We start from the raw sequence: 12,490 nt of genomic DNA on the forward strand, positions 1-12,490 counted from the left end.
AAAAAAAAAAAAAAAAAAAATTTTTGAGGAAAAAAAAAATTTAAAAATTATATATACTTGTAATACATGGAATAAAGGATTGGCATCTACAATATATAAAGAATGTTTATAAATAAGGAAAAGTCATTTTACCTAATACTTATACCAGATTCCTTAATAAAGAGCTATTTAGCAGGGTGTCTGGTAGGCTCAGTTGGTTAAGCATCGGAGTCTTGTTTTTGGCTCAGGTCATGATCTCAGAGTCAAAAGATTGAGGCCTGCATTGGGCTCTTCACTTGACATGGAGCCTGCTTAAGATTCTTTCTCTCTCTCCCTTTCACTCTGCCCCCCTCCATGTCCCATATACATGTCCTCTCTCAAGAAAAAACAAAAACAAAAACGAAACCAAAGAAAGTTATTTAGCCACTTAAAATGTTCAACATCTTGGAAAGAAATCTGTAGGAACAACCTAAGACTGCTTGTAACTTTCAGTCTCTCTGAAGGGCTGTATTGGACTAAACTATATGCACCTACTGATATCTACAGATTAATATTTTCAAAGAGTCAAAATTAGTAAGAAAAACCTACAACCAGACCAAACAATTTCCAAGGAAGATAAAATGTGTCTGGTATCTCAATGATTATATGCATCTTTCCTCCCTATCCTCCTCTTCCTCACTTCTAGTGGCTAAAGAAAACAGCATATACTCTTATATGTTAAAACCAGAATTTTATTAGTATCAACTAGAGAGGGCCTTAAACAACTAGGACTGCTATATAATTATCATGACAAACTACCCCATACTAATGAAATAATTTTATTAAACATCCTCTAACATTTATTACTTTATAGTAAATAATTATACCCTGAATGATCTGACTGAAACTAGTGGGCTAGTTTATCTTGGATTATTCAACTGGAAGTTAAACTGTTTATATATAGAAAAGGGGACTGTGTTTTACTTATTCCTGTGTATTCAACATGTAGAGTGTGCCCAGTAGTTTAAAAGTACAATAAATCTATGTTGAATTAATAAAACGATCAACGGATTTATTTTGAATTTTTTTTTTTTTTAAACTGCTGAGATAGGTACATGCAGACACCACTTTAAGAATTTCCACAGCCGGGCGCCTGGGTGGCTCAGTGGGTTAAGCCTCTGCCTTCAGCTCAGGTCATGATCTCAGGGTTCTGGGATCAAGGCCCGCATCGGGCCCTCTGCTCAGTGGGGAGTCTGCTTCCCCCCCACCCACGGCCTGCCTCTGCCTACTTGTGATCTCTGTCAAATAAATAAATAAACTCTTAAAAAAAAAAAAAAAAAGAATTTCCACAGCCATGAAGTTCAGAGTTTAAATCATCCATTTGTACTTACAAGGAAATACTGAAAACTGTATTCTGAGAAAACACCTGCTCTACTCTCTTAGGTAGTCCTTTGACTCTGCCACAAAGAGGTCTTATTAAAGCAATGAATTTTCATAAAATGTCACCAAATCCTGCTTAGCTGTTAATTACATGATTCTGTTTTTTTTTTTTTTTAAAGATTTTATTTATTTATTTGACAGAGATCACAAGTAGGCAGAGAGGCTGGCAGACAGAGAGAGAGAGAGAGGGAAGCAGGCTCCCTGCTGAGCAGAGAGCCCGAAGCGGAACTCGATCTCAGGACCCTGAGATCATGACCTGAGCCGAAGGCAGCGGCTTAACCCACTGAGCCACCTAGGCGCCCCATGATTCTGTTCTTAATCAGCAATATAAAATGTATCTGTTCTCCAGTAACTTGACAAAGAGTAAGACCTTAAATTCTCCAAACTGAGCAGTTTTAAAAAGCTTAGCTGCTAGCAATGATCTTCATGGAGAACTGCATGAATTTATAGATCCTCTCCATTCTACCAATACACCTAGATTAATTAAGCCAGCATATCAGAGAAAAGACCCTGGAAGAAAAGTTTTAATAACAATAAGGCATTATCATAAGCTACCTTGAAGGGGGCCTTTAAATTACAGCCCTATGTACCTTGTTTTGTATTTACCACAGGAAAGATGACGTTTAACCGCACAGTTTTCTTTAAGGGTGCTATGGGCAAAATCATTTCAGTATCATTTCTTTTTTTTTTTTTTTAAGATTTTATTTATTTGACAGACAGAGATCACAAGTAGACAGAGAGGCAGGCAGAGAAAGAGGAGGAAGCAGGCTCCCTGAGGAGCAGAGAGCCCGATGCGGGGCTCGATCCCAGAACCCTGGGATCATGACCTGGGCCGAAGGCAGAGGCTTTAATCCACTGAGCCACTCCGGCATCCCTCAGTATCATTTCTTTTAGTATCAGGAATAGCTGTGTTTTTCATTAGAAACATTTTGTTTATAATATCACAGACAATGTTAATAACATAATGGATGTTTTCTTCTTTGTAGTAGCTACTTGGAGGCTATGAAACATAGTTGATAGGATATTACAATATATTTGGCTACTAACTGAAATCTTTATATGCTGGGTTATCTTTTGTCCCTCCAGATCTTCTCTCCTCCATTTTTCACCATGCTTTGTGTACTGAGAGACTAACCTGCATCAATAGGCTCCCCGCTCTGCTTTCCAGTTGGGTTCAGCCCAGCAGGCAATTGGGAGGGTAAAACAAGAGGAGAGTTAGGGTATTTATTTCCCAGACTCCTTCCTACCAAAACTGCCTCAGCTGGCTGCATTCCTCCGAGCTGCCCTCTCTATACAGCTCACTTTCTCCAAGTTCTGGTGTCTACTTCCTCCCCTCCCCTGCTTTCAGCAGACTCAGAGTACATCACTAACTACTGTGATTTCCAGCTGCTCACATAGTGTACCCAACACCTTTGAAAATAGTCCCCTTACTAAATTCTCCTCAAAATACCTAATTTGAGTGCATTATCTCCCTCCTCTTGGTGGAGAGGAGATATGAAGCCTTACTCTGGCCTCGTATCTTCCTACCTCCTACATTAAAAAACAAAAACAAACAACCTTCGTTTCCTTCCTTCACCAATTTCCTTACTAATAATTCATACACAAACCCAATTTTTCCCATTACAATTATAATTTTTCACAGGACATAAAAATGAATAAGACCAAGAAGTCCATTCTAGATTTTAAAAAGAAAGGCAGTAAACAAATAAATATAATCAAGTCTTAGAGGACCTAGTTGGAGAATAAAGAAAGGGCATACCAAAAGGAAGAAATTCTAGAGGTCAGGGAAGATTTTACAGAGTGATTAACACTTGGTCTAAATCTTCAAAGAAAAGAAAAAGTCCACTGACTGGCAAAGTGTGGGTTAGGGTGGTGGGAAAAGGGACTACTACTTGTAAAAGTATGGAGGTGAGGGAATGATGAGAGTGATAATTAAAAACTACCCTTTTGGAGCACCTGGGTAGCTCCGTTGGTTGGGCGACTGCCTTCAGCTCAGGAGTGATCCTGGAGTCCCAGGATCAAATCCCGCATCGGGCTCCCAGCTCCACAGTGAGTCTGCTTCTACCTCTGACCTTCTCCCCTCTCATGCTCTCTCTCATGCTCTCTCTCTCTCAAATGGATAAATAAAATCTTTAAAAAATAAAAAAATAAAAACTACCATTTACCAAGCAAGGTACGATTCAATATACTTTGCCTTTATTAACCTATTTAATGGCTCCCAACCCAATAAGGTACTAATAGTATTATTACCATCCCCCCTTTTAAAACAGAGGAGAAAACTGAGATACAGTTTCTTGCCAAGATCATATAATTAGTAGACCCAGGTAGTTTGACTCCAACGGTTCATTTTTTAAAACTGCTAACTTATACTGCTTCTTAAGGATGGCGAGGAAATGGTACAAATAATTCAATGTAGCTAAGACATATGATATAATGATGGTTAGCCAAGAAAGAGAAAGGCTAAAAAATGCAAGGCAAGTTCCAGATCAGAAAGGGCTTTAGAATAAAGAATTCTGTCTGATAAAACAGTTGTTGGATTTTAGATCATGGAACCTCTTGAGAATCTCAACATTCTTTCCCCAGAAAAACACACATACACAAAATATTTGGCAGTTTAGGTAGTTCACAGTCCTTACTGGCCCATGCAATTCAGAATGAGAAGCACTGCTATGGAGTCACGCTATGGACTTCCAAGGTACAAGGAGTAAGGTATAAGGACAGGGAGAAAGAGATCAGAGTTGCACTTGTGAAATACCACTTTGAAAACAGCATATAGGACAGGTTAGAGGAGGACCACCAATAAAAAGACTACCGTAATAGTTCAAATGAGAGATGATGAAGGCTCGAGCTAGGGAAGTGACAATAGTGTTAGAAGAAAAGCACAGATGAGGAATACTGCTATCAGTAATCAAACTGGATCTGAGAGGTAAAGAAGGCAACAAGACTTCTGAGGAGAAACTCTGGTCCTTTAACAAGCAGTGATTACACAAATCATACATACGAGCAACTTTGCCAAGAACTGGAAATACAATGTTAAACAAGACAAACACCACCTCACACTTAAGAATAATCTATTCAGTTAATAAAAAATTGCTGAATAATTGCAATATAGCAGAGGTACAATAATAAAGAAAGCACAGAGATGAAGGAACCTGAGGAGACTTTTTTTTTTTTTTTTAATTACAAAACAGGAGTGACCCATTTCATCCAATGATGCTAAGTCAAGTAAAATGAGAATCTAAAAGAATTTTGCAGACTGGGCAATCAGAAAATTCCTAAAGACTAGACCAGTTTCATATGAATAGAGAAGCCTACAGTACATAAGCCTAAGTACTTAAGAGCAGTTAATTACTGAAAATTAGCAACACATGAAATGAAATGCTACTGAAATAAAATCTTAAGAGACACTGCTTAATCCAGTCTCCTGGGAGCCTTTCCACACTACTGCCAATACTGCCTTTTCCTTACACAAAAACTATTTGTGTACTTGCTATTATTGAGTGTTTAAAAACTAAGTTAAAAATTAAGCACTTTATGTCTAGGGATACATGCATAGATGGTAATATTACAAAGAAAAGCAATGGAATGAATAACCTAAAAAGGAGGAGAGTGGCTACCTCTGGGAATATGTGGTTCAAAAGGATAGTGCTATGGACTCTGAAAAACAATCTGAGGGGTTTGAAGTGGTGGGGGGGTGGGAAGTTGGGGTACCAGGTGGTGGGTATTATAGAGGGCACGGATTGCATGGAGCACTGGGTGTGGTGAAAAAATAATGAATACTGTTTTTCTGAAAATAAATAAATTAATTTAATTTAAAAAAAAAAAAAAAGGATATGGGCTCACAAGGAGATTCTAAGACCCTAAAGAATGTTCTATTTTTCAATCTGGGTTATAGTGGTTAACTGGATATTTGTTTTATCACTATTTTAAAAATCATACATGTACATTTTGGTCACTACTCTGTGTAAAGTACATTTCATAGAAATGTTTAATACATACACATCAGAGACAATAAGATAAAGCAAACCAAGATCTAGTTTAAAAAGGGGAGGGGACTAAAATAGAACTAAGAATTTAGTAGTACCACATCTCACTTTTACATGACATCTTATTATGAGAATTAAAATTTTTAACAACTCTATTTCTCAGATAGCAAATAAAGATTTTAGTTGAAAGGGATTTTCTTTGGTTTTCAAGTAATTTCAGTTGCAAAAGAAAACAGGCTTCAACTCTGTTTTTTATTTAAAGAAATGTAGATTTTTTTCCTTAGAATTATTTTTAAATAACACAAGCTTAAGTACATTATAAAGATGCTCTCCCAGATGCAATCTTACATGAGTTAAACAAGCTTGAAGACAAATGTTATGAATCTGTTACCTGGCAAAATACTTTAAACACACATACATACCCCCAAACAAAAAACACTTTATCATATAGTTCTCCAAACAATTCTACTTGAACTATAAAAATTCTCTTTTTATAAATAAATATTGCTTACCTGTTCCCTACTGAATCTTGAGAGATCTGAAAGTTTGGAATGATAGAGGAAACACCATATTCATCTTGATACTTCTTACAAGATTTGTAATGATGTCTCATGCGATAGAATTTAATCTGTAAATTATTGATCAAAATGTAATGTGACTTTTAATTTCAAACAGAAGTTGTAAGATTTGAGATATTGTCAACAGAAGAAAAGCAAGATAAACATAACCAAGCAAATATTCCATTTAATTTAAGTAAATGATTTAATTCTTAAGAAGCTGAAAATAAGTAATAAGTTTCTGTCCATTAGATGCAGATGTGAACTCACTGCAAAAAAATATTAACAATAATTTTGTACTTGAAACTATGCTACTAATAACAGACCAAAAACGAGTAAATTAAAAGCAGTAATTGGTTTGCCTTATGGTATTGGGCATTTCTTTATTCTTTATTGCACTGACAGAGTTAGAAAGTGCTTTTAAAAAAAAATTAGGTTCCCAGGTTAACACCTGGAACATTTTTCAGCTTCTCACAGAGAAGCAGAGCCTGAATCTCTCAAGTGTACTTTCTGGCTTCACTTCACTGCCCTGTCAGTTAACACCTCCCTCAAAGAGATGGAAAAGCAGATCTGACTTGTGTGAATGCATGAAAAAGCAACTGGTTTTGCTCACTGACTTTATTAGCTATTTGAAAAAGTGGCAGCAATAAATCCATAAATACATGGATATACTCAAAGCCTAACCACCCCTCACCACTTCACTCCCTCTTCAAATGAACAGACTGGAGAATTAATGCCAGTTATTTGCCAACACCTGATTTTCTCACCTGTTCCTTAAAAATTAATTAGTTTTCTGCAAAATATCCTGTGATTTTTTTTTTAAACACAAACACAAGTAAAGTGGGCAGCCAGAGAGCTCCTTGACTACATAAATCCATCTGGCCCATTTCTGTGTACAAAACTGCATTACTGAAGCTGTTACCATCACAATTTGTACCAGAATGGGGTTTAAATGAGTTAAATGCCAGTTTGTTCATTTGGTTCATTTAGTAGGTAATCAATGAGCAATTACTTTTGAGAAAAATACCATGCTAAAAATTATGACAAATTCACAGACTGTATCTTTCAGTCTGTTCTCAATAAGTTTATGATCTATCAAGATCTATAATCAGGTTTTTTGGCCTTTCTACCCAATTTAAGTAACTTCTTTCTCTTCAAACCAGCACCTACCAAGAAAATTCAAATAGGAATTTGATTTTCAAAGTAGAGTAGAACCTTCATTTTCAAAGAAGAGCTATGTTGCATTTACTCTACCTGTTTTGCACAGCATCTGCAGCTACCAGAAAACTTCCTCATGATATTTTCAAGGTCTAAGGCCCGTTCAGGACATGCTCTCTCTCTTCTAGTCACATTTCCACGACAGAGGGGACAATGTATTCCGCTTTCTCTCATTGCAGTCAGGAAACATTTTCTACAGAAACTAAACCAAACATTTGTGACATGTTAACTACAGAAAAAAGACTTCATTTCTATGATTAAACACACTCAAGCAGTTATAGATATATATTCAAGCTAAATGAGTTAGGCTATTCATATGTATATAACCTGCGGAATTTTAAAAACTATACATGTATTTCTCGGAGTCTAAGGCTAATAATTGGGCTAAATAGGAATATAAAAGAAACTACACTCAATTATGCTTTAAACTTTTTAACATAATATATGAAAAGTAAGTATTAACATTACATAACATTATCAGAGGAAGCGTCCACAAAGGAATGACTGGCTTATCCTGTGTCATTTATTAGCAGTGTGATCTTAGGTAACACACTGAACAAAACTGGATCTCTATTTCCTCCCCTTATGAAATGAAAGAATAGACCACATCAGTTTTTGTCTCAAACTCATGTACTTTGAGATAGTCCATAAGATATGAATAGGTCTACCACCAAACAGTGCACAAAATGATTTGGGAAATTCTAGAATGAACCAGTTAAAGGTTTCTCCGCTAATGATAACATTAAGTAGTACCCAAACTTGTGTTGTCAGGAAATATGAAAATTTCCCAAAACAGAGTGCAATGGAACAGAATCTGAGAAATATTTAAGGATCCTTCCAGCTCTGAATTTATGTCTAAACATTCTAATTAGAACCAAACTCACTAAAATCTCTATTTCCTCTCTCCTAACCCAATCAAATACCAAACTTGATCATTCTGCTGTTAAAAAAAAAAAATTAGATAAATCATAGACATCTGCATTTGGGATCCAAAGTACATATAAATTTAATCCAATCCCCTATAAATGCAAATATTCAATCTTCCTCCTCTAACAAAAAGGGAAAGCTTGTAGTATAATAACAGATCATAGAAAATGAGTTTCCTAACTATGTAGCATTGAACAAGTCACATTTCCCCTCTACAATCAGCTTCCTCATTCATAATATACCTATAGCTGAAACAATTGTTCAAAGGATTAAAATGGGTAGTAAGTAAAATGCTTATCACAGTACTTTCGAGTTACAAAGTACTCCATAAATAGTAGCTACTATAAAACATGGCATTTGATATGATTACCAATTAAGACCACAAGTTAAAATATTAAAAATATTCATCACAGTAAAAACAATAATAATTCATCCAAGAAAATGCAAAGTAAAAATGGCTGAGATACCATCTTTCAGCTATCAAACTAAAAACTAGCTTTAAAAATAATAACCACTATTAGAAGATATATAAAGAAATGAGTATTGTGTTTCTGGCTAACAATTTGTCAGTACTTATCAAAATCCTTAAAGAGAGGACATCCCGAAAGTCTGAGTGCCACTTTCAGCTTTAATAATTTTGGAAAGCATGAAAATTACAAAGTTACAAAACTATCATTTGTAAGTTCAATTATTAAAAATCTGAAATTTAATTGTCTATATATTTTGTAAATTTTGAATATTAAATGTTTAACTTAAATTCTTTGTTTTAGTCGGTGTTTGCATTCCATAATCAAAGGGACCGTAAAAGAGAAAAAAAAGAAAGATGAGTCAGAAAAAACAAAAACAAAAAAAGCAAGACCAACTGGAGCAGTAGCCTCAACCATGAAAAGGTCTATAGTAAGGCAGGGGTAGAAGAAACCGAGGTTCTCTATTTCAGAGACACAGTTGTCAGTTTGACTGTGTATACAGGGAGCTTCCTATGTTAACAAAACCAACAGAATGTTATGACAATCGTGGGAAGATAAGAAAGATAAGCATTTCTATCCTAGAAGACTGAATAAAAGGTGACTGGATTCATCAAGTTAAGAAACATTGGAAGAGTTGGTTTGACAGAGGAAAGATGGGTGCAAGTTCAAAGTACCTACAAAAATCTCAATGCGTGATATCCAGTAAACAACTGCAAATACAGATCTTGAAATTAGGGAGAAAAATATGGAGCGCTGTTCAAGTGCCAAGAGCACTACAGAAACAATCTAGAGAAATATAAGCACTTACAGGAGTGTTCAGAGAGGAAGAGCCAAAGAAAAAGAAAGACTAAGTAATATTACAGAAGCCAAGTCTAATAACCTATCAAAGAGAAATAATATAAAGATGAGAGTAAACTGTCACCAAACTATTAAGCTAAACTTTCTTCTTTAAATAAGGAATCAAAACCCATCAACAAAATTCACAACAGTAAAATTCATTACAAAGAAATAATCATGCATAAAAATGATGATACTTGAGTGAAAGAAATGAAGTAGAACACTATTGGAAGGTAAATTAGTCAAATACGCTGGCTAATTTAACAATTAATTATAAATAAAACATAAACATAGAATATTAAAAGATCTTGAGCAACCAAGATGCACAAATGAACACTGTATTTAGACGGAAGAGATAAAATAAAGCAAAATTTCAAAGCCCACTCGCTGATTAAATAACTAAAATAGTAAAAATGTGGTAACACCACATACCAACCAGAGCTACTAAAATGAAAAAGGTAGAAAATACAAGTATTGAGAAGGATGTGAACCCACCCATTTGATCTATGATAATGCAAACTGATACAAAACCATTTGGAAACTGACAGTATCTACTATAAACCAGTAATTTCATTCTAAGTTTATACCCAACAGAACTGCATATATAATCAGAAGAAATTTCTAAGAAGTTCACAGCCACAATACCGGTAACAGCCAAAAGCTGAAAATTATACAAATGTCCATCAAAAGAAGAATGAATAAATTGTAGCATATTCATAAAATTAAAACTGTAAGATATTGTAATGAGAATGAATATGGATGAATGTAATGTTGAGTTAAAGAAGCCAGATGTTAAGGGTACAACTACATGCTGCTATTTTTATGAAGTATAAAACATGCTTAAGTGTTGAATGGATTTTTACTAAAAAGTAGAAAACAGAGTAATTTCAATTCACCACTTTCAAAATATTGGCAGTGGCTATAAAAATAAGACTTAAAGGCATAAAATATAGAAAAGCAAGAAATAAAAATTACTTTAGAAGACAAACTGTTTTGTTAGAAAATACTCAAATAGCCCCCAAAATAATAACACATAACAACTGTACAATACAAACTCTCCAAATAATAATTACATTACTAAAGATCAATAGTGTCAAAAAATGAAAAATATTCATATAAAAAACAAAAAAAATGTATTCAGTTAAAATTAGCTTTATTTTTAAAATTTTTTTAAATTTTATTTTAGGACTTTATTCAACATGTAGACATAAATGAAGAAACAAAAATCTCTAGTGGAAACAAACAAAGTAATAAAGGCAAAGCAGGGTTTTATTAAAAAGATACTGAAACATCTTATACACTGGCAAGAATATATCTTAAAAAGCAAAAATGGGGGCACCTGGGTGGCTCAATGGGTTAAAGCCTCTGCCTTCAGATCAGGTCATGATCTCAGGGTCCTGGGATCGAGCCCAGTGTCGGGCTCTGCTCAAGAAGTAGCCTGCTTCCCCCTCCCTCTCTGCCTGCCTCTCTGCCTACTACTTGTGATCTCTTGCTCTGTCAAATAAATAAATTTAAAAAAAAAAAAAAAAAAGAAAAGAAAGAAAAACAAAAATGATTGGGGTGCCTGCTGAGTCAATTCGTAGAGCACATGACTTAGTCTCAGGCTGTCAAGCCTCATGCATGGCACAGAATTTACTTAAAATTTAAAAAAAAAACTTTAAGCAAAAATTATTAACAAAGGTGCAAAAGTGATTTAACAGAGGAAAAGACAAACTTCAATAAATGATGCTAGAGCTATTTGATGTCCATAGGCACAAAAATGAACCTCAATCTAAGTCTGCCACCTTATACAAAAATTAACTGGAAACAGGTTAGACAGCAGTAAACTGGGAAATTGGCATACAAAGATACACTCACTTTCTAATGCCCAGAAAAAGTGAGTATTACCTTATAGTTCAACAGTTCTGATTAAAATTAAGGATTTGGGAATGGGGAAATTAGGTGGGATTATCCAGATGGGTTCTAAATGCCATCACAAGTATCTCTGTAAGAGAGGCAAAGGGAGATTTGACACAGACACCTGGGAGAAGGCCATGTTCAGATGAAAGGAGAGATTAGAATGGTGTGACCCCCAGGGCTTCAGAAGACCTTTGTCACACCTTGATTTGGGCCCAATGCAATTAGTTTCAGACTTCTACTCTCTAGAACTATGAGAAAATAAATTTCTGGGGACAGCTGGTTAAGCATCTGCCTTCAGCTCAGGTCATGATGCCAGGGTCCTGGGATTGAGTCCCACATCAGGCTCCTCACTCAGCCAGGAGCCTGCTTCTACCCCTGCTTAATGCTTTCCCTTTGTACTCTCCCTCTCTGGCAACTAAATAAATAAAATCTTAAAAAAAAAAAAAAAAAAACTGAAGAAGAGAAATTTCTGTTGTTATAAGCCACCAAGGTTGTGCTTTGTTACAGCAGCCCTAGGAAACTAATACACAGAATTACATGTAAAACATTAAACTACAAAAATTTTAGAAAAAAAAATAGAAAATATTCACAATCACAAAGTCAGATTTTCTATTTAGAATAGAAAATAAATTTTAAATAGAAAAAAATGATAAAGTAGACTTCATAAAAACTGAGAACATTTGCTAAGCAAAAGACTTTAGTAGATCACTAAAAGGATAAAAAGATAAACTATAGACTGGAAACATTTTGAACTCACCTAACAAAGGTACAGTTATCTACAATACTTAAGTAAGTCTCAAAGCTCAACAGTGAAAAAGTAAACAACCTAGGGGTGCCTGGGTGGCTCAGTCAACTGAGCTTCCTAGTCTTGATTTTGGCTCAGGTCATGTATCTCAGGGTCCTGATATCAACCACCACAGGATGGGCTCCATGCTCAGTGGTGAGTCTGCCAGAGATTCTCTCTCTCTCCCTCTGTGCCCCTCCCCCCACTCACTGTCACTCACTCTCTCAAATGAATAAATCTTTTTTTAAAAAAGGCAATCTATGGGATGCCTGGGTGGCTCAGTCAGTTAATTATCTGTGTTTGGCCTGGGTCATGATCCCAGGGTCCTGGGTCCAAGTCCCACATCAGGCTCCCTGCTCAGTGGGGAGTCTACTTCTCCCTCTGCCTGCCACTTCCCCTGCTTGTGCACTCTCTCTC

General features: G+C 35.5%; 1 protein-coding gene across 6 annotated transcripts in view; it reads right to left on the bottom strand.

Annotated features, from left to right (window-relative positions):
- Nucleotides 1-12,490, bottom strand: part of RNF138 (ring finger protein 138) — a 40,244-nt gene that overhangs the window by 14,346 nt on the left and 13,408 nt on the right. For 5 of the 6 annotated variants that reach the window (XR_009345805.1, XM_059139222.1, XM_059139220.1 and 2 more), the window contains exons 3-4: nt 7,196-7,361; nt 5,897-6,012 (exon numbers count right to left, since the gene is read on the bottom strand). The exons of the other annotated variant lie outside the window; for it this stretch is intronic. Coding sequence is in view for 4 of the 5 variants with exons in the window: in XM_059139222.1 (XP_058995205.1) it covers nt 5,897-6,012; nt 7,196-7,361 (282 nt within the window). In the remaining variant the exon portion in view is untranslated. The remainder of the gene's footprint in view (nt 1-5,896; nt 6,013-7,195; nt 7,362-12,490) is intronic. 6 annotated transcript variants of the gene reach the window in all.

The sequence above is a fragment of the Mustela lutreola genome, chromosome 11 (genome assembly GCF_030435805.1).
Source record: "Mustela lutreola isolate mMusLut2 chromosome 11, mMusLut2.pri, whole genome shotgun sequence".
In the NCBI taxonomy this organism is placed as follows: Eukaryota; Metazoa; Chordata; class Mammalia; order Carnivora; family Mustelidae; genus Mustela; species Mustela lutreola.